Here is a 19,587-nt window from a genome sequence, read left to right as displayed (position 1 = left end):
TTACTAACAATAAAAAGCATTTCCTTGCTTACCTGGTGTAAGGTATAGTACATAAGAGTCCGATGCTATTCGCACAAGCAATAGGGTAACGGGCGCACAAAGACACAACAGAAGTCATGGTCTCGCCGAAGGCTTCCTGGACCTGCTCGACCATCCCACCACAGGTTAGTTCTTCAATTCTAGGGAACAGAACCAAAGCTCAGACTTCCTCAACCATGTCAAGAACGGTGATAGTGAACACAAGAGCAAGAGAGTTCTTCTGAGAAACCCAAGAGTGTCTAGATGAATCCAGAACTGAAGGAATCTCGGAGATCAGTGTTTCCCAAACTGCAGGATCACAGAAGGCTGTTGGGGAGGATTTCTAAGTGTGCCTCAAAGACAATGCCCACACTCAAGAAAAGTCTGGGAGGGCTTCGCTGGTGGCGCAGTGGTTAAGAATCCGCCTGCCAATGCAGGGGACACGGGTTCGACCCCTGGCCCAGGAAGATCCCACATGCCATGGAGCAGCTAAGCCTGTGCGCCACAACTACTAAGCGTGCGCTCTAGAGCCTGTGTGCCACAACTTCTGAAGCCCGTGCGCCTAGAGCCCATGCTCCACAACAAGAGAAGACACCGCAATGAGAAGCCCGCGCACTGCAATGAAGAGTAGCCTCCGTCCGCCACAACTACAGAAAGCCCGTGTGCAGCAACGAAGACCCAACACAGCCAAAAAAAAGAGAAAAGTCTGGGAAATCCCACGTTAGGTAAAGGTAAGCTGGGTTCCTCACTGCAGGACTACTCAGAACCTTTTAAGGTTAAAGTCTTTCATATCTCTAGGAGCAAGAGAATGGCACCCAACATTTCCCAAACTTATTTAATAATGAAACCATTCATTTGAGGCATGGCTACGACATTCCATGCAGCACTGAATACTGTAAATGCAATTGCACTAATGAGAAAACCAAGACACAGATAGATTAGCGCAGCGTCCTTTGCAAGTTCGTACTCTGATTATGAGCAGAATGTGAGAATCCTGTTGGGAAATAAGACTTTCCCAATGTAAAAATACAACCTGGGATAGATTCTATGGCAATTAATGTTAGCTGAAAACTGGAACTATCGGATTTATCTACAAAGATATACAACATAATATTGTTTATAATAGTAAAAATAAATAAAAACTAAGGTTTAAAAACAGGAAATTGGCTTAAAAAAGGTCCAGGGATATGATGCAGTGCTATCCGAGCACTAAAAACATTATAGGAGATCACTACGGTTAGACTAAAGACTGAACAAATACACTAAAACATTAATAGGTTTTATTTTAAGATGCTGGATTTACAGGTCATTTTTATTTTATACTTTGGGATTTTCTGCATTTTTTTTTAGATGTCTGGCACATGGCATTAATAATGTCATGAGGGAAATGTAATGAGGGAAAAAGGAATAATGCTGCCAGTGTTACAGAGAAACTACTCTGGAAGTAAGCTGTGGCAGTCACTAGTGTTACTCACTACGCCTCTGGGCACCGCTGCGGTTGGGTGGGCATGTGACTAGTCTGGCCAACGAGCCAGAGCTCTGACAAGGGCCCTGAAAGCTTTCGAGATGGTGGTCTCCTCCTCTGTCCTGAGCTCTCTGTGATTACCATGAGCCAAGACAGACCTGCAATGGATGTGAGCAAGAACTAAAATTCTGTTTCTTCCGCAGCAAAGAGCAGCCCCCGCTCCATGAAACTAGAGAAAGCCTGTGTGCAGCAATGAAGACCCAACGCAGCCAAAAATAAATAAATAAATTCAAAAAAAAAAAAAAAGAAATTTGATCTAGTAAAAATAAGCACCAAAAATATAGGGATATAAGGTTGTTGACTGCAGTACTATTGTTAATGCAAAAGGAAACCAAAACAGAAAGAAGGAAGAAAGGAAGGGTGGAAGAAAGGAAGGAGAGGGAAAGTGAAAGAGAGAAAGAAACAATAAATGAACCTAGGGCTTCCCTGGTGGCGCAGTGGTTGACAGTCCACCTGCTGGTGCAGGGGACACGGGTTCATGCCCCGGTCTGGAAGGATCCCACATGCCGCGGAGCGGCTGGGCCCGTGAGCTATGGCTGCTGAGCCTATGCGTCCGGAGCCTGTGCTCCGCAACGGGAGAGGCCACAACGTGAGAGGCCCGCGTACCATTAAATAAATGAATGAATGAATGAATGAATGAACCTATGTGTTCATCAGTAGTGGATGAGTTAAATAAAATATAACCATCTATACAACTGAGGTCCATGAAGTTCTTAAAAGCTATAATGCAGATCTGTACATATTGACATGAAAAGACACAGATATCCACGATATATTGAGGAAGACAACTGATTACAGTAAGGCCTGTGTAATATAATTTGAATTGAGTTTTAAAAAATCATACACATACACACTTAAGCATACAAAGAGAATGAAACAGCTATTACGTATGCGTAGTTGATACAACAAGCTCTAATGAACAGAGTGGAATTTAGGAAGGGAAGGGAAGGAGGCTTTTACTTTCTGTTATATGTGCTGAATTTTTAAAATTAAATCCTGTACCAGTTTTGTTAAAGTATATTATTTTATGGGAAAACATTAAAATCTAAGATCTTGCTCCAAGAGTAATCTCTGGAATGGCTTTCGCCCATTCCAGACAGGACAGTATAAACTAACAGAAACAACTGACCTGGGTCCTCCCTGAAGGACCATCGTCACCGGACCCACAAGATGTGTCACTCCCCCGACTCGCACGGCAGCCGTCAGCAATTCCCGCATGTGCACCAGCGCCTGCTTGCGAGTGTTTCCCCGCCGCCACCTTGTCTGCGCAGCCAAAAGAAAGCTGCTGCTGGACACCTGAAACGCATGAAAAGGAAGTACACCTGACTCCTGCTATCACACGACCCCTCGTGCTATCCACCTGGGGTCGGCAAAACGTGACGTACAGCTTGGTCAGGGTTGGTGCCGATGAAAGCAAACAGCTGCCCCAGCAGGACGCTGTAGGTGGGCTTGTCCCTGCTGTCCTCGATGGCCAATGACTGCAGGAGCGTGAAGGAGCTGCTGCGGTGGCTGGTCACGTGGCGCCGCCTACAGCCAAACAAGAAAGCCACTCAGGGAGTGTGTTGCGATGACAGCGTTCAGCCGCAGGTGGGAATCCGACCTTGGCCATTAGCTATTTACCTCTGATTTGCTCTAGTAAATTCCAAATCTTCGTTACCAATCATTTCCAGGTCAGAAGGAGCCGACATGCTGCGAAGAAAAACAGGCTGCCGCACAGCATGAGATATCACCTTTGTTTCAGAGGCTGATTTACAAGCTGGAACAGAAAGGAAGAAGAACGTTGACATATCTGCTATCCTATTTGTAAGGATGGCAGCAACAGCGAAAAGTAACAAGGAACCACCGAACTGTCTTAAGAGTATCTTTGCTTTCCAGTTCAGCCACCAAACCAGCTAGCACAGCACACAGATGATTTTTAGGCCAATTTTTTTTTTTTTTTTTTTTTTTTGGGCGTGGGGCACCGTGCCGCACAGCTTGTGGGATCTTAGTTCTCCAACCAGGGGTTGAACCCGGGCCTTCAGCAATGAAAGTGCAGAGTCCTAACCACTGGACTGCCAGGGAATTCCCTAGGCCAATTTTTTAAAACCTTGAATACTGAGGTTTAAAACCTCAAATATCAAGGTTAAAAATTACTTTATCTTGAAAAACTAAACTCTTTTTATCAAGTTGGGTTTCCAAAGAAAGGCTGAAAAATTCATTTAATTTCGTAAACCATCAGTGTTAACTTTAATATTAAGCATTCCAAAAAGCAAGAGAGGACAGAGAAAGTAATTTCTGGAAGTAAAAAATCTTAATTCAAATAAATCCAGATCGTTTTTTTTTTTTTTTTAGAGATGGCCTTTGTTCCCCCTTTAATGCTGGATTTATTTAGCTGACTTACTGCCATTTGGTGATACCTCTGCTTTGATCATAGTTGATGTGAGTAAATATCACACTTTAGCTAGAATCTGACCAGCCCTTCCTATAAGATATATACTCCTATCAAGGAAACAGTTGTTTTGTAAAAGAACACTTTAATGGAAGCAGACAAAACTGCATGTGAAGATAGGCTAAGAAAAAAAGATGTTAAGAAAGTTGAGGTCATTTTGAATCTGTCTTAAAAATGGTTAGATAGCTTCAATCTAAAAAAATTATAATTTTTGAAGACATTATCTCTTAGGAAACTACTGGTTCATCATCTCTAATGCCAAAAGCCTGTTGGAAAGCACCACCAGGCTTACTGAGTGGGTAAGTCTTTCATGGGACCTTTAATGAACACGGGCTAATGTGGCCAGGGACATGGTATAGCTGACCATCTTAGCATGTGTTCATACAGCACACCTGGCATGCTTCCCCTGCTGCAGGGGAACCCTATTACTGGGGTCAGAAACCTGGGAGTCATCCTAGACTTCTCTCCCTAGTGAGAGGAGCCCTGGGCAATCAGATGGGATGAAAACAAGTTCACTTGCTCCACAGTGTCCATCAGGCAATGGGTCTAGACAACATGGAGTCTTTCACTTAAGAACATGTTTATGGGCTTCCCTGGTGGCGCAGTGGTTAAGAATCCGCCTGCCAATGCAGGGGACACAGGTTTGAGCCCTGGCCCGGGCAGATCCCACATGCCGCGGCGCAACTAAGCCCGTGCGCCACAACTACTGAAGCCCGCACGCCGTGCTCCGCAATAAGAGAAGCCACTGCAATGAGAAGCCCGCGCACCGCAATGAAGACCCAATGCAGCCAAAAATAAAAATAAATTAAATAAATTCAAAAAGAAAAAAAGAAGAAAAGAACATGTTTATGACTTCTTCTCTCAGGGTAAGAATTAACACTTGCTATTATGGGCTCTGCCCAGTGTGTGGATCTGGTTTAAGTAAGAAGACTCGTTGATTTCCCTGAGAAATGCGTTTTCAAGCTAGCAATTAAAATGTGACCAGGAGGGCTTCCCTGGTGGTGCAGTGGTTAAGAATCTGCCTGCCAATGCAGGGGACACGGGTTCGAGCCCTGGTCCAGGAAGATCCCACATGCCATGGAGCAACTAAGCCCACGCGCCACAACTACTGAGCCTGCACTCCATAGCCCGTGAGCCACAACTACTGAAGCCTGCATGCCTAGAGCCCGTGCTCCGCAACAAGAGAAGCCACCACAATGAGAAGCCCGCACACCACAATGAAGAGTAGCCCTTGCTCGCCGCAACTAGAGAAAGCCCACGCGCAGCAACGAAGACCCAACGCAGCCAAAAATAAATAAATAAAATTAATTAATTTAAAAAAAAATGTGACTAGGAAAAAAATTAATAGTGGAAATTCATGCTAGAAGGTTCCACATAATTACTAAAGAGGAAATGCAAACTCAGCTTCAAGTAAAGAGAAAAATATGATGCATTCCAGGATTCACAATGTTGACTAATTATATGTTACTATGAAAACGACAATCCATAATCTAAAAATGAGGGGCACTGGGATTATAAAAATACATGTTATTGGGCTCCTTAGATGCTTCCCCTCAAAACTAAACAAGGCGGATGACGAGGCACCCCTGATGCTCAGATGACTCACAAAACACCACATGAATTCAATGAAAAGTACTTCTTGGCTGGAAAAAGTAAAAGGCAAAATTAAAAAGTTGAAATTTCCTTTTTTTCCTTTCTACGAGTACACAAGAGTGATTTTCTTTTCTTTTTCTTTTTTTTTTTTAAAGCAGCTGATGTATGTTTTATGAACAGACTAGCGCAGACAGCCTTTCAGGGCCGGCTGTCAGCAGTACCCGGTGTTTCTGCGGGGGTCCCTGAGATGCTTCTTGTGAGGCCGGACTGGGCCGCAATGGTGACGTGCAGCAACAGCTCAGCTCGGTTCATTAGACTCTTCACTAACGTCTTCGTTTTAGCCAGTGGGTGCGAGGGTTTCTGAGTAAGAGAATTCACTTCTTGTAGGAACTTCTCCCTATAAAGAAAGACTGATGTGCATTTAGTTGTCCTCTGGTTTACCAAAACTAAAGTGTTGCATTACAAAGCATATGAGAAGATAGAGGGGAACCTAAGCAAAAGTAACCTGATAAATATTGCTCGCCTTCCCCCTTCCCCATTCGAGGAGAGCGGTGCTATAAACTGTGGCCAGTTTTAGTTCCTTTTGCCCAGTTTCAAGTGCCTATATGCTAACTTCTGAAGGCTAAAATCAAAGTTTCCAAATACCAAATAAGTTCCAACTCTAAAATATTTAGTTGAATGCACAATATTTTTTAAAATATCTGTTAAGAGATGAGATCTTTGCATTTTGTTTTGAGCATCAAGGTGATAAATTAGCTTTACACAGTTACTAACATCACTAACCTCAGAGATAGGACCATGTTTTCAAGATCATTTCCATCAAAGGAGACTTCCTTCATTGAACACAAAAGTTCTAGTTCTTTCATTTTATTCTAAAGAAGGAAAAATCAAGAAAAGATCATATGCAGAATCTGCAAAAACTGAGTTTTACTGTACGTGTTAAAAGGAACAGAAAATTTCAGGGAAAAAACCCACCTTTGGTCCATATTTCTACACCAGAAGCACATTTGTAAGTTACTATTTGATATTTTAATGATTAAAAATGGCAATGACTACTTTCTGGGGATTTCTTCAGTGCTTATAACTCTTTTATTTTTTTTTTAAAGGCTTGAAAGCAGAATTTGATAATGATGATAACTGCTTTATAAAACTATTAGTCAATTAAATAACGAGTAACTTATTCTTTGTATCATTGACATGCTAATCTAACAACCTTATTTAACCCTTTTTAAACAATGGGTATGTTTCAAGGTATGCAACATTTTTAAAAATGATGTTATCTCTATGCACACAGTATATACCATTGTACTACAAATAGCAATGCCCCAGTGATGAGTCATACAGCTTGCTCACCTCATTAAAATGGTAATCATAGAAGAAAGGCATGTTGTTCTCCAGTTTCCCCTGCGTGGCATCATCAACCTCACTTTGCCATTTCTGTTCCAATTCTGCAACACTCTGACACATTAAAATATAAAACAACGTGAAACTAGATGCAAAATAAAAACAAATGCAATCTGTAAATTCAGAAATTTTAGTCGCAATAATCTTTTTAAAATTCAGATCACTTTTTAAACTACATTAAATTTCTAGGAAAGAAGTCATCTCCCACAGTTATAAGAGACATCTAAATGTTTTAACTTTCACTTACCTGCAGCTGTCTCTCCATGGCATTGAGTTTCTTAAATGTCTCTCCCATGATTTTACACAATAAATCATATTCCTCAGCATGTTCTTCTTGATACTGGAAATTTATTAGGGACTGCAGTGCATCAACCAAGTTCAAGTGCTTAATGACACATGATACCACCATTTCCTCCATCACGTCTGGCTGGATTACTTCTCTGCGATCACAAGGGAAACTAGTCAGCTATATGACTAGAATTGGTAAGTTCTCAACTTACCAATACTGTATTTTATAGATGGAAGAATGTACTCTTTGATTTAAGTATGTTAAATATTCACCACACTTTCTTTATTACAAGTTGGCAATAATTTGATATATTTACCTGATAAAACTGACATTGGCCGATGAAGCTGAAAATCAAAATTAAACAGACTTCATTTTCTATCATTTGTAAATTTTGAGCTGGTGTTATATTACAGCTGGAATAGGTCTGAGGTTAATAAAAGATCTTTGGCACGATATATCTGCCAATTAATTTTATGCAGTATTACGGCTGGTAGTATTTTGGGCGTATGGATGTTGGGCTGAAAACAATGGTGCTTTTGTATTTTTTCATGTTAAATTTCATCTATTCTTCAAATTCTTCTCTCTGAAATGGCCAATCTTGCCTCAGAAGGCAGAGCAGAGGCCTGCAAAACAGACTTAACTTTAAGCTAGAATACCACAAAGACATTGGTAACTGCAAGACCTCACATTCTAGATTAAAGATTACCATCTCTCCAGGCGTTGAAAATAAAGAAATGTCTCTAGACCCTATGGAAACCAAAGTTGATGACTACCTTCAAGTAGAAGGTCAAACCACCTGAGAAAAACCTAGAACTTGTCAAATGTTAGCATGCATCAGAATCATATGGAAAACCTGTCAAGACACAGATTACTACTGGGCCCCATCCTCAGAGGTTCTGATTCAGCAGGTGTGAAATGGGGCCCAAGAACTGACAAGTTCTCAGGCGATACTAACGTTGCTGACTGAGAGCCCACGCTTTGAACCCACCGACCTGGAACACCACCTGGGGGTACTCTCCAGAGCACCTGGTTAACATTCATCAAGTACATGTAAAATGAAAGGTTCATCTGCTAGACTACAAGAAGAAACACACCCCCTTTGCTTGTTTAAACATTTTTTCATTGGGAAAATAAAGTGCTGTATAGCAACATACTTTATACTTGGTCTAAATTGAGGTCTGGCACGCCCAGAAATTTCCCTGAGCTTTATCATGATTCCTGGAGGCAGCCTGATCCGGGGCAGGTCAAAGTAGTTTCCAACAGGAGGCACGAGGACGTCAGAGGGGTAAGTGAATTCTCTGTCCTCCTCGATGGTCAGAGGCAGTGGAGACGGGCTTGGAGTAAGGGCAGGGGAGATCACACCATTGGCCTCCACCTGCCACTGGCACCTGAACATAAAGAAAGAGAGATTCTTCACTTCCTCTTCTATCTGGAAAGCTACTTGAAGTTTGCAGATATATCGATATTCAACATTTGAAGGATCACATTATGTATTAAGTATTTATCCATGAAACCTCCTCCAGAGGCTAAAGAAAAATGAGCATTATATGAAACCCCATCTTTGGGACTCTACCTCCTCCCCAACATTTTATTATGAAAACTTTTAAATATACAGAAAAGTTGGAAGAATTACACAGTTAACACTCATATACCCACAGCCAAGATTCCAGAAGGAACACTTTGCTATGTTTGCTTTATTGTCCATCTTCCCATCCTTTTGGGGATCCTTTAATTTAAGTATACAGTATTTGGGTTGGAGAAAAGCTTACACAGTTCAAGGGTGTAATTTCAAACTTAGTAAAGTAAGGGCCACAAGGCACTTTGATGTAATTTTCATCTTATTTCTTAGACACAGTGATACCCATGGGATTGGCAGGCAGTAGGCACAATCAGCTGGGAAATGTACTAAAAGTAGTTTTCCACATAAAGTCCCTTTTCCTTTGCAAGCAAAACTAGTCCCATTTGAGCCTTTTCTTACCTTTGTAAAAGTTTGGACCGCAGCAGCTCCTGACAGGCTTCTTCTTCTTTGGTAATTTCTGGTCCGTTGTATAGGATTCTTAACATAGAACAAGCTAACACAGACAGACCTAAAGCCAGGTCTACCAGAAAAGGTAAGCCTCCCGACACATCCTCTGAAGACTCCTACAATGCAGACAGGGCAAACCAGACTGGTCAGTTACACGGAGGAGCGCTTCACCTGCGCTGCACCACACTGCACTGTCCCCAACCACAGGGGCTCATGGAGCAGTATCAAGTATCATTGCTATGGGACACAGAGACAGCACCCAACACCATGAGTAGATAGATGGTGGCACTGGAATGACCACAGAGTGAAGTCTCAACACAATTCTGGAGAGAGAAGAGTCGGTAAGACTCCATATTAGAAACAGCATAAATCACATGCAAGATTTTTTGGATAGCTTCCTCTCTGCTGTACCTACCCAGGTATAAACCACTATTTCATTTTGTCACCTCCATTCTGTGCTTGAACGAAGATGCTGTCAATGATTACGCTGAATTCATTCAATAAATATTTATTGAGTGCCTACTGTGTACCAGCCATTGTTCTAGGTGCCTGAGATAAAGCAGAGAACAAAACAAAGAGGCCTGCCCTCATGGAGCTTACATTCTAGCAGATAATCCCACTCCAGAGATCCTTGGCTTGGTTAAACTTAAGCAACCGCCAAGTCTCAAAATATGTTTTAATTTATTTAAATAGATTCCTGGGAGGAAAGTAACTGGTACTGTTAAAAGGAGTAGATTAAACCTATATACAGAGTGTAACATGAGTAATTAAGCAGAGACAGATCTAGACTAGCAAGAAGAGCCTTTGGGAACAGAATAAAAATAATCCGATTCTACTACTCTTAAAACCCAGAATCCAAGGGCTCACTTCTACTAAGTGTTTGAGTCTTCCTCACCCTCTGGAAAGATGCTGGAGGCAGACCACCTCTCCAGGCTTTGAAGATGGATCCCCTAGCAAGGGATTCTTTCTGTGGTGCTGTATTGATTTTAGGTCCCAGCTAGTTTTATTCCATAAAACTGCTACTTCTATTAGTGGTCTACTACTGCCAAATGGAAGAGATGGATGAAACAGCAGCTCATATTTTGCCTTGTTTCCAAGGCAAATATGATGTACGTAGCCAAGGCACACAGGAAAAAGTACACTATGCCCACAGCAGTGGTTAGATTCAAGTACCTGAGCGCGAACTGTGCAAGCAAAGCCCCACATAGCTTTATCGGGAGTGTTGTGTTCACGGCCACTTCTCATTTCAAAGGAGAAGGTGACTGTATCTCCTTCCACCTTAAAATTTAAGGGGGGAAAATGCACTTTAAAAACAAGACACAATTTTCAAGAGAGCAATGAATTTCAGAGATTTACTTTCAGAAGGACCACAGCCAACATTTCACTTCTTTTCTCACTCGCTTTTTGATTCAAATTCCATCCCCTCTCATCTGGACGCCAACCTTTCAGCTGTCTCTCCTGACCAGGTAGCTTTGGGAATGAGGCATCTGTGAAATGGCCACGATTGCCCAATAGCAGGATCAGAGTAAAGATCAAATCTTGAACGTAATTTCAATAAATTCCTCAGATTTCTACACTTTCTGCCCTCCCCCTCCTCCATCTCACCACCTCACTTGTGCCAATAAGGTGGGCAAATAGCCATTAGCTTGAAGAACACAGAGTGATGAAAGACCTTGCTCTGTATTGCTGAATCAATACCATGAGTAAGAAACAAAATGCAGGAAGTCAGAGAACAATTAAAAGTATTGTGCTGATCCAGATTTGGACGCATCTGGACTATACCTCTGGAGGTAACTTGCTGCCTATGGCTGAATTAAAGAGGGTACATAATATATGTGAGATAAAGGCTCTGGGAGCAGACTCTGGAGAGGTTTTCAGGTTTTAGTGGGCATTTCAGTTCATATTCATATTCTAGGTAGATATGTTATAGTTCAAGGGCCCACATTACAAAGCATGGCTCCAATCTCATCAGTCTGAGAATGGATAGTTATTTTTGCTCCAAAGGCCCCAATTCATTTGAAAACACTGATTCCACATTTTAAAACGGCAATGGCCCTATGGTTCTAGGACACCCATCATAAGGGAGTCTAGAGAATAAGTGAGTGGGAAGAACTAGCAGTCCTTTCAATGGACAGGGAAAGAAATGCTGTGACAACCTCAGCCCATGGAGTAACCTATGGAACAGATAGGTACAAGTTCTGGAGCGAATAGGGGTCTGATGCCTTACGAGTGAAAGGAGGGTCATTCTGAACAAAGTAGTGAGTTTACAGGCCTACCGAGGTAGCCCCACCTCAACAAAAGCCCCCGTGGCAAATGTCTTCTAGAAATAGAGTTAATACTTGGGCCCACAGGGAATGCAAGTTCATTTTCTTTTCTAGGAAGCAAATGTGCCTGGATACCATACCTTCACCAAGTCTTTCGGCCAACCAGTTCCTAAGACACTACGGCTGCCATATCCCAGTGTGTTGCCTCCATACTCAGCAACCTTCCTACTGTTTGTGTTAGGCCCCGCGTATATCACCAACTTCAAAACAGAAAATATACTGTTAGACTGTAAAAGAAAAACAAAAACAACATCTACAAATAAAAAGGCTGCAAAAAAATGTTTGTTTAAAAATACATTTATAACCAGGCACTGGTGTCAGTATAACTAATATTTCCCGATTTTTCTTTTTTTTTAAGTACAACTGATACTTGTTTAGATGCAACCAGCCATTGGTATTTACAGGGCAGCCACAGAGTAGTATCAAATATTACTGCAATTTAATTGGCTTGGGGACCTCACATTAAAATAGTTATACTAGCTATTATATGTATTTTTAAAAGTAGCTATTTTAATCCTAAGTAATGACATATAGCCCACTAATAACAGGTATAGTTTGCCCCCTTAAATCCTCCCCAAAATTAATAAAGTGAACAAATACAGATGGCAAGATGGTTATATCTAACATAAAAAATGAAAGTAAAAAAAAAAATTCAATGAATAAGGATTTTTAAAAATGCAACAAATTGAAAATAAGCCATATATTCTTAGAATGTTGCTCAATGGTATAAAAAGAAATGACACAAATTTGGGCCAGAAAGGGGGCTGCTTCTTCTTGGGTCAGTTTTCATGTATCAATATTTTTCTTCAATGAAAGCTATTCATTTATATACAATTAACCAACTTTCTAATATGGAGGAAAAAACATTTAGACATCATTTGGCACTCAAATACTTTCATAGGAAGAATAAGGCTCTGGCTTCCGTAAATACCTAATTCTGTCTTGTAATGCACACTGTGACCACCTCTGAGCTCAGTTTGGATCTAAAAGCTGCACTTTTAGCCCTGGATGCTTAATCATTTTGTGATTTCTTACCCTTCTGCATCTTTGGGGGACACCAGGCAGGGACCACTGGAAAAGTAAGAGTTACTTTTGTCCATGTAGTAAGCCTCCACATTTAACACTAATGTCTACAGCCGGTGGAGGTTAGCTTACATCAGAAGATGCAAGTTACTGTTTTTTAAAGGAGAAACAAAATGACACCCTCTAAAATGGCAACCTCTTCCATTTCCATTTTAAACAGTCATATTATTTGAATGTAGGAAATGGGGGTAGCTACTGCCAGGAGCTGTGAAGTGGGAAAGACTGATGCCAGGAGATATATTTTTTGAAAGGCCCACTAAAGAATTTTCTAAATTCTCTTGCTTCCAGCTAAGGTGAGAGTTTGAGGGGCAAGTCTTAAACCCCTCCAGACATCTGGGAATCTTCACTACCCTAAAAGATAAGGGGAAAGAGGATTCTATAACTTGCCCAATAATGTGTTTCACCATCTCAGTATACACAGTTAAGAAGTTCCCTATTTTTACCCTAAAACTCTCCCTTGATGGGATTTAAGACCATTTGCCCTTATAGTTCAGAGAAAAAGACAAGATAGCTAACAATCTACAAAAAAAAATCCTGTGTACATAAAACACTATCAGACAATCCTTCAGTTGTTCTTATACATTACACATCACAATTTCATTAGCCTTTCCTTGTAAGTTCAACACGATGGTTTACAATGCAACAATTAGAGACAGAAGAAAATACTTCAACCCCTAACATGCTTCCTTTTACTTATAATTGTTCAGCCACTAGGTTGGAAACTATACTTCCTCAAAATCTATGTGGGCCCTGAGGTAATGGCAAAGAAGAACAAATAATTTAAATAAATATAAACCAGATCCTAGGCACATCTGAAACCCTTCTAAAAAGCCACTTTCTCCCAAAAGATACATGAGAAGCCCCAAGAATTGGGCAGTAAGACCTTTTTAGATGAGTGGACACCCACATCTACAGGAATTCCAAGCACAGAGGGAAGGCAAGAGTGAAACAGCATGGAAAAGAAAATTTCCTTTGACTTGGATCTACATCTTTGAAAGCTTACAAAAGTCCACTTTCAACACATCGTTAAAACACTGTTCTTAGATTGCAGCAGAGGTGCTGGCTCTGACTCCCCCAGTCACTACCCTTCAAGGCATTATCTTAGGAAGCTCTCCTAAGAGGTATCTGCAGACAGAAATAAGTCAAGAATGGTGACCAGCAGCAAAGAAAAATAAGAAGCATCTAAGAAATCAGCTTATTAGAGGTGAAACCAATACTAAATCAGTTCTTGCTTACTTTGTCATAGTCATATTGTGAAGAGCATCTGCTATCAAATCTAAGGTATAGGCAGCGAGCTCCAGGGATATGGACAGTTTCTTTAAATTTATAGTTGTCTCTGACAGGATGGACTGTTTCCACAGTCTTCCCAGCAGCCCATGGAGCAGGAATCTTTAAACCAGTGAGAAACCCTGGCTCTTCCTTCTCTTCCAGCATTCTAAAACCAGACAAAGAGAAAGTGATTGAGCTTAACAGCAAGGAAAGGAAAATGTATACACAATAAAATACAAAAGGTTAAGAAATTTTGCTCTAATTTTCCACAACATACAGTATGACAACACTGTAACCAGAAACATTTTTAACATTCCTGTATCTAAGGTTCTTTTTTCTTTGTTAGACAATATATTTGCATTCCCCCCCTCCTTTTTTCAAGGGGGAATCCCAATTCATATCCAGGAGAAGATCTTGCCAACTCTCATTTAAAATTCCTCGGGGCGGGGGAAGATACTCTAAAGGACCTTTAAGATTGGCCACTTTCCAAATCCCACAGGAAGTGTCCTGTAAAGTTTCCTTTGTTTATATCTAAATGTCAATTGTTGAAAAACCCATGAGACTGCATGACTACTTTTACTATAATTTTTACTAAAGTGCCTTCAAAGGTCCTCTTCTCTGCTGTGTTTGAACTCTCAAGGACTTCACAGCCCAAGACTGTGGAATACAAACTCCTGTATCCTAAACTTAGCTCTTGTGGAATTCTCTTACTCCCTTTCAGCTCTGCGCTATCCAATGTGGGGGCTACTTCGTCAAATGTGGCCATTTAAGTTGAATCTAAATGAAACACAGTGTAAAATTCAGTTTCTTGTTCACATTGGCCACACAGCAAGTGCTCAGTAACAGCACGTGGCCGTGGCCAACAGCATCGAACAACAAAGATACAAATTTTCATCACCGCACAAAGCTCAACTGGACAGCACGCTGCTCTAGAGAAACCCGAAGTCCTTCCTTTCTGATCAATGTTTTTAAAGACGGCTTTAGTGAGATGTAATTGACATATAATAAATGGCATATATTTAAAGTGTACAATTTGGTAAGTTTGGCCATATGTTACACCTGTGAAGTTTCCTCCATCCTCCTGGTAATCCAGGTGATCACTTCTTTGCTTTATTTCACTAGAAATTACTTTGTATTTTCTAGAGCTTTATATAAATAGAATCATACAGTTTGTACTTCTTAGGTGGCTCTGGCTTCTTTCACTCAGCATAAGTATTCTAAGACTCATCTGTGTTGTTGAAAATATCAGTAGTTCATTCCTTTTTATTGCTGAGTAGGATTCCATTGTATGGCTATACCACAGTACCCCTTTACTTGTTGATGGACATTTGAGTTGTTTCTTGTTTTGGCCTATTCTAACTAAAGCTGTTAATGAACCTTCACAAAGAATCTGTGCTTTCTTTTCTTTTGTGCACATACCTAGAAGTGGAATAGCTGGGTCATATGGTAGATGTATGTTTACTTTTTAAAAAACTGTCAAACTGTCTGCCAAAGTCAAACATCTCCATTATTTGTATATGAGAACTTTTCAGTTTTGAACTAATCTCTTGATCTGTGGGGAAATTTGTTCTAACCTGTTCCTATAATCTCCAAAGCAATTCTATAATTATCTGTAAAATTTTGCCCCTGAAGTCTCCTTCTTTTCCCAGTTAGAAAAATCATTGTTGTAAAAGGAGTACTAGGCTTTCACCAGAAGAAAACGTGGCAGAGGTTCCTGCAAGGAAGCAGCATCCCTTACCTCTCATCAGGGAACAGCCTGCCCTTCTGGTCTGATGCACCACATGGGGAACAGCCCACCTCAGCAAAAACCGGACACTGGGTTTTGAGCAGCAAAGCCGTCTGAAACACAAAATCATCATGTCCTAAAGTGCTTACTTGTCAGTTACTGGGATGGTACTACAGCCAAACTTAGAATTCTCACTTAAATCATCTTTTTACAATCCTAGCCTGCTCTCTTTCACTAAGAAATGCTTTGCTACTTAGACCACTTAATACTGTTTTATTTAACACTGGAATGGAATATATCATTTATATTAGTTACCAATATCCAGCAAGGGCTCAGGAGACTAAATATAATGAAAGGATCTCAGCTGCATCGTAGACAGCATTTTTACAGCTGACCGGCAATTAATATTTGTTAAAAGATTGCAGTAAGTAATTCAGTCAAACAAATTAAATGTTTTCCTTTAATATTTCAGCTTATTTTTATGACACAATGTTTTTCTTCATTCCACCTTTATTTTGCTTTATTTCCTGCTCCTGAAGAGCAGTTCACTTTGGCACGCCTAGGATCATACCTGACTGGTATAAAGTACCAGCTGCACTAGCTGAGGCATCAGGGCATCGGCCATGGTCAGAGTCTGTAAATTTGGATGCATCAGGGAGGTCAGTAACACAGGAAGAAGGTGACCGAGCATAGTAGCCTTAGTAACTTGTTCCAAGCCTTTTAACCTACGAAAGTTCAAGAAAACACACAGCTTAAGCAGTTCCCAAGCATGTAAAGAAGCTATTATCATTCTTATCTGACAAATTCTCTTAAACTGCACCTCCTTAAACTAGCTAAGCACTTACCTTTACAGCAATTCAGTCTACAAATTTCCCACCTCCCATGAGGGAGAGGGAGAGAACAGAAATCTAGTAATAGATTTCACCTCCGACCTGTGATTTTGCCCCCCAAAAAGTTTACATGGTGCATTTCACAGCACCTTCGAAGCACTTTATAAATGGGTTCTAAAATGCAAACAGCTACTCTAGTTACCACCTGCCAAGTCTCCTTGCCTCTGGGGCTGCAGGTCACAGTGCTGCACTGAGTCTCTGATAAGGAGCCAGTGAATGGCTACAACACTGACTCAGCTGCCCAGAGCAGCGATACCCACTTCTGACCTAGAGAAACTGGTTCATGTCGGGGACAGAGGCAGGCAGATTTTTAATCTGCCTTTAAAATCATGTTCTTTTTCCCCCCCTGGTTTTATTGATATGTAACTGACATCACTGTATAAATTTAAGGTGTACAATTAATGATTTGATATATGTGTATATTATGGAATGATCACCTAAAATCACACTCTTAATATCCCAATCCTCTGCTAGAAGAGTTAAGGTATATGACTCACCCGAAGAAACATGTGTGTTATGTAAATTCTCTAAAACTGCTTAGGGTACTGGGGCTGGAACCGGAAACAACCCCCACATCTCCCCAGCTCTCAGACTGTACTTCCTCCCCAGGGCAGATCTGCACCACGTGCCAGCAGTGAACCTTACATGTCCTAACAAGCCCCAGTGCAACACCTTTCTGGATTATATTGTTCTCAGTTCCAACCTGCCCACCTACTCTCTGGGAGTAGGCGAGAAACAGGGACATGGGACAGACAGGGTTACTGGAGGAAAAGCACACCGCATGATTGTTTCAGATTGGCATCTCAACACTGAAATCATCAATGAACAAAGGATGTAACTCATCTCTGACAACAAACCACAGCAGAAATTTTAATGGGGAGTATGGAGAAAGAGCTTTAATACTAGGAAAGAGAAGTTTACCCTAAACATAGATTACTCCTGTATTTGGAGAAATAAAATTACAGTAAAATCTTGAGATATCATGTCAGTGTCATCTTTTGCATAGCAGTTAATTATCTGTATCACTAAGTCACTTCTACCTCCCTAAAGTACTTACCATAAGGGAACTAAGGGCACATAGTGCTGAGTTAGATAATTAAAGAAAAGGCCAATTTGGGAGTGTTGATGGTAGAAGACCCAGGTGACAGAGACGATGGTGTCCACCACACCTTGCTACCCTTAGATCGTGGTTGTCAGCCCAGTCCCACCTAAAAGCACCATTAATTGAAAGTTCAACTGTGTTTGGCTTTGAAACACTTGCCATTTCAATCTATTCTCACAAAGATCCCTCTATATTCAATGAACATTTGATGTTCTCTTCTAAAATATTTCCCTTTCATAAGCAAATTCTTCTTCCTGAATGGCAGCAGGTCACAGTTCACAACCCATTTCCTCACCTCTGCTCCCGGTCAGCTATGTCACTATTTATGAGGGCAGTTGTGACCTGCTGTAGCATTTCCAACACTTCATCACATCCAGTCAGGATTTGGGTGGCAAGAGCCAAAATACTGACCTTTAGCTCCTAGGTAGAAAATATCATAAAATTATTTTTAAGCTTTGTGATGAATATACACTTACAATGACAACATGAAATGATGTATTTAATGATGCATTTCCAAATTAAATAATGAGGTGGCCAGAATAAGCCCAAAGCAGTAAGTTCCGCTAGGATGGCAAGTAACAATTTGAGTTGGGAGGCTAAGGTCTGGAGTGCTGACAGAAATACGCAGTATTTCACGGGGAGCACACCGAGTCCCCAGGAGAAAAGGCATTTCTCCCATCCCCTCCAGCACAAGAGAGCTCCCGGTGGCCAGCCCAGAAAATGTCCAGGTGGAAGATTGCCTTGGGTGGTATGAGGATAGCTAAAGAGAAAAACAGAACAGTAAAAGGCGCATGTATAGGCGGTGAATAAAATGGGACAAAAACACAACATTCTGAAACAGTACAAGTGACCTTTTTACTTAATGATTTAAACCATTACACTTGAAAAGAGGCAAGTTAAAAAATTCAACTAAAGTAGCAGGCAGTTACAGGCCATTAAACATTAAAAATAACTATTGGAGAGTTCACGGGAGTACAAATACTAAATAATGTGTTAAGAAACACTAGTTAAGATCATAGAAATGTTTAGTTTACAGTTATTTTCTATTAGGGAAAAAAAAATACAACCAAACTAACCCTTTAGGTGAAATCTATATCTTTTATTTTTCCCAGAATTCCTAGATAAGCCAGCCTTCTCTGCCTTTACCAAGAGTATTTCCTTCCATGGGTTAATTAAGAACTTATAACATTTAACCTTTCAAATAAAAAACATTGGTTTTCATTGTTGGAATTTTCTGGAGTCTTTTTGGGGTATTATTTAGATATTTTTATCATTAAGAGAAAAGGAATTCTGAACTGACTAGACGAGAAAAATCATGGCTTAAGTCATACTAATCAATCCTATCGGCCTTCACCTACTGACTACATGCCGGCAGCAGCACATCCAGCTACTGCACAGGCCTCAGCTCTAATCCTCACTGCAGCCTCACAAGGGAGATGTTATGGCCCCTTTTTACTGATTAGGAAACTAAGGCAAGATAAGTTAATAAATAGTGTCAGCAATTTAAATGATTAATTCAGGTATTTCTGCCTGTTTAAAAATTGATTACATAATGAGATAAACCCATAAATATGAACTAGCAGGTATGTAAAATCTCTTATTTATATAGTATATATGCATAAAAGGGGTAAGAAAAGGGCAAACTATAGTGGCTTTTATCTTTAACTATGGCTTCCTTAGTTAATTTTTCAGTGTGTTTTAGTCAACATTTTAAGAAAGAATCAAGTTATTGATTTCTCTAATTCTCCCACAAAGATAAAATTCTGAAGAACAATGCAAACAACAGCCTCAAGCATCTGTCAAAATTATAACAACCACGGCTATAAAAAAAAAAAAAATCTGTGGATTGCTATAAACTGCCATGTGGGAACAAATTATTGAGTTTACACAGAAACTAACTTAAAAATAAT

General features: G+C 40.5%; 1 protein-coding gene across 15 annotated transcripts in view; it reads right to left on the bottom strand.

Moving 5' to 3' along the window:
• The window catches only part of HECTD4 (HECT domain E3 ubiquitin protein ligase 4), a 198,184-nt gene that overhangs the window by 87,226 nt on the left and 91,371 nt on the right, over positions 1 to 19,587 (bottom strand). For 11 of the 15 annotated variants that reach the window (XR_002641591.2, XM_022550829.3, XM_089894536.1 and 8 more), the window contains 16 exons: positions 17,973 to 18,097; positions 16,257 to 16,410; positions 15,698 to 15,798; positions 13,927 to 14,125; positions 11,688 to 11,834; positions 10,457 to 10,561; positions 9,236 to 9,399; positions 8,412 to 8,645; positions 7,216 to 7,408; positions 6,918 to 7,022; positions 6,348 to 6,436; positions 5,786 to 5,961; positions 3,164 to 3,299; positions 2,929 to 3,070; positions 2,673 to 2,839; positions 33 to 179 (listed from right to left, as the gene is read on the bottom strand). Coding sequence is in view for 14 of the 15 variants with exons in the window: in XM_022550829.3 (XP_022406537.1) it covers positions 33 to 179; positions 2,673 to 2,839; positions 2,929 to 3,070; positions 3,164 to 3,299; positions 5,786 to 5,961; positions 6,348 to 6,436; positions 6,918 to 7,022; positions 7,216 to 7,408; positions 8,412 to 8,645; positions 9,236 to 9,399; positions 10,457 to 10,561; positions 11,688 to 11,834; positions 13,927 to 14,125; positions 15,698 to 15,798; positions 16,257 to 16,410; positions 17,973 to 18,097 (2,384 nt within the window). In the remaining variant the exon portion in view is untranslated. The remainder of the gene's footprint in view (positions 1 to 32; positions 180 to 2,672; positions 2,840 to 2,928; positions 3,071 to 3,163; positions 3,300 to 5,785; positions 5,962 to 6,347; positions 6,437 to 6,917; positions 7,023 to 7,215; positions 7,409 to 8,411; positions 8,646 to 9,235; positions 9,400 to 10,456; positions 10,562 to 11,687; positions 11,835 to 13,926; positions 14,126 to 15,697; positions 15,799 to 16,256; positions 16,411 to 17,972; positions 18,098 to 19,587) is intronic. The other 4 variants (XM_022550832.3, XM_022550838.2, XM_022550835.2 and 1 more) reach the window with 2 other exon arrangements.

The sequence above is a fragment of the Delphinapterus leucas genome, chromosome 14 (assembly GCF_059928025.1).
Source record: "Delphinapterus leucas isolate spDelLeu-1000000601 "Yukka" chromosome 14, BTC_Dleu_Yukka2, whole genome shotgun sequence".
Taxonomy (NCBI): domain Eukaryota; kingdom Metazoa; phylum Chordata; class Mammalia; order Artiodactyla; family Monodontidae; genus Delphinapterus; species Delphinapterus leucas.
This window is presented reverse-complemented; position numbering and strand designations above follow the sequence as displayed.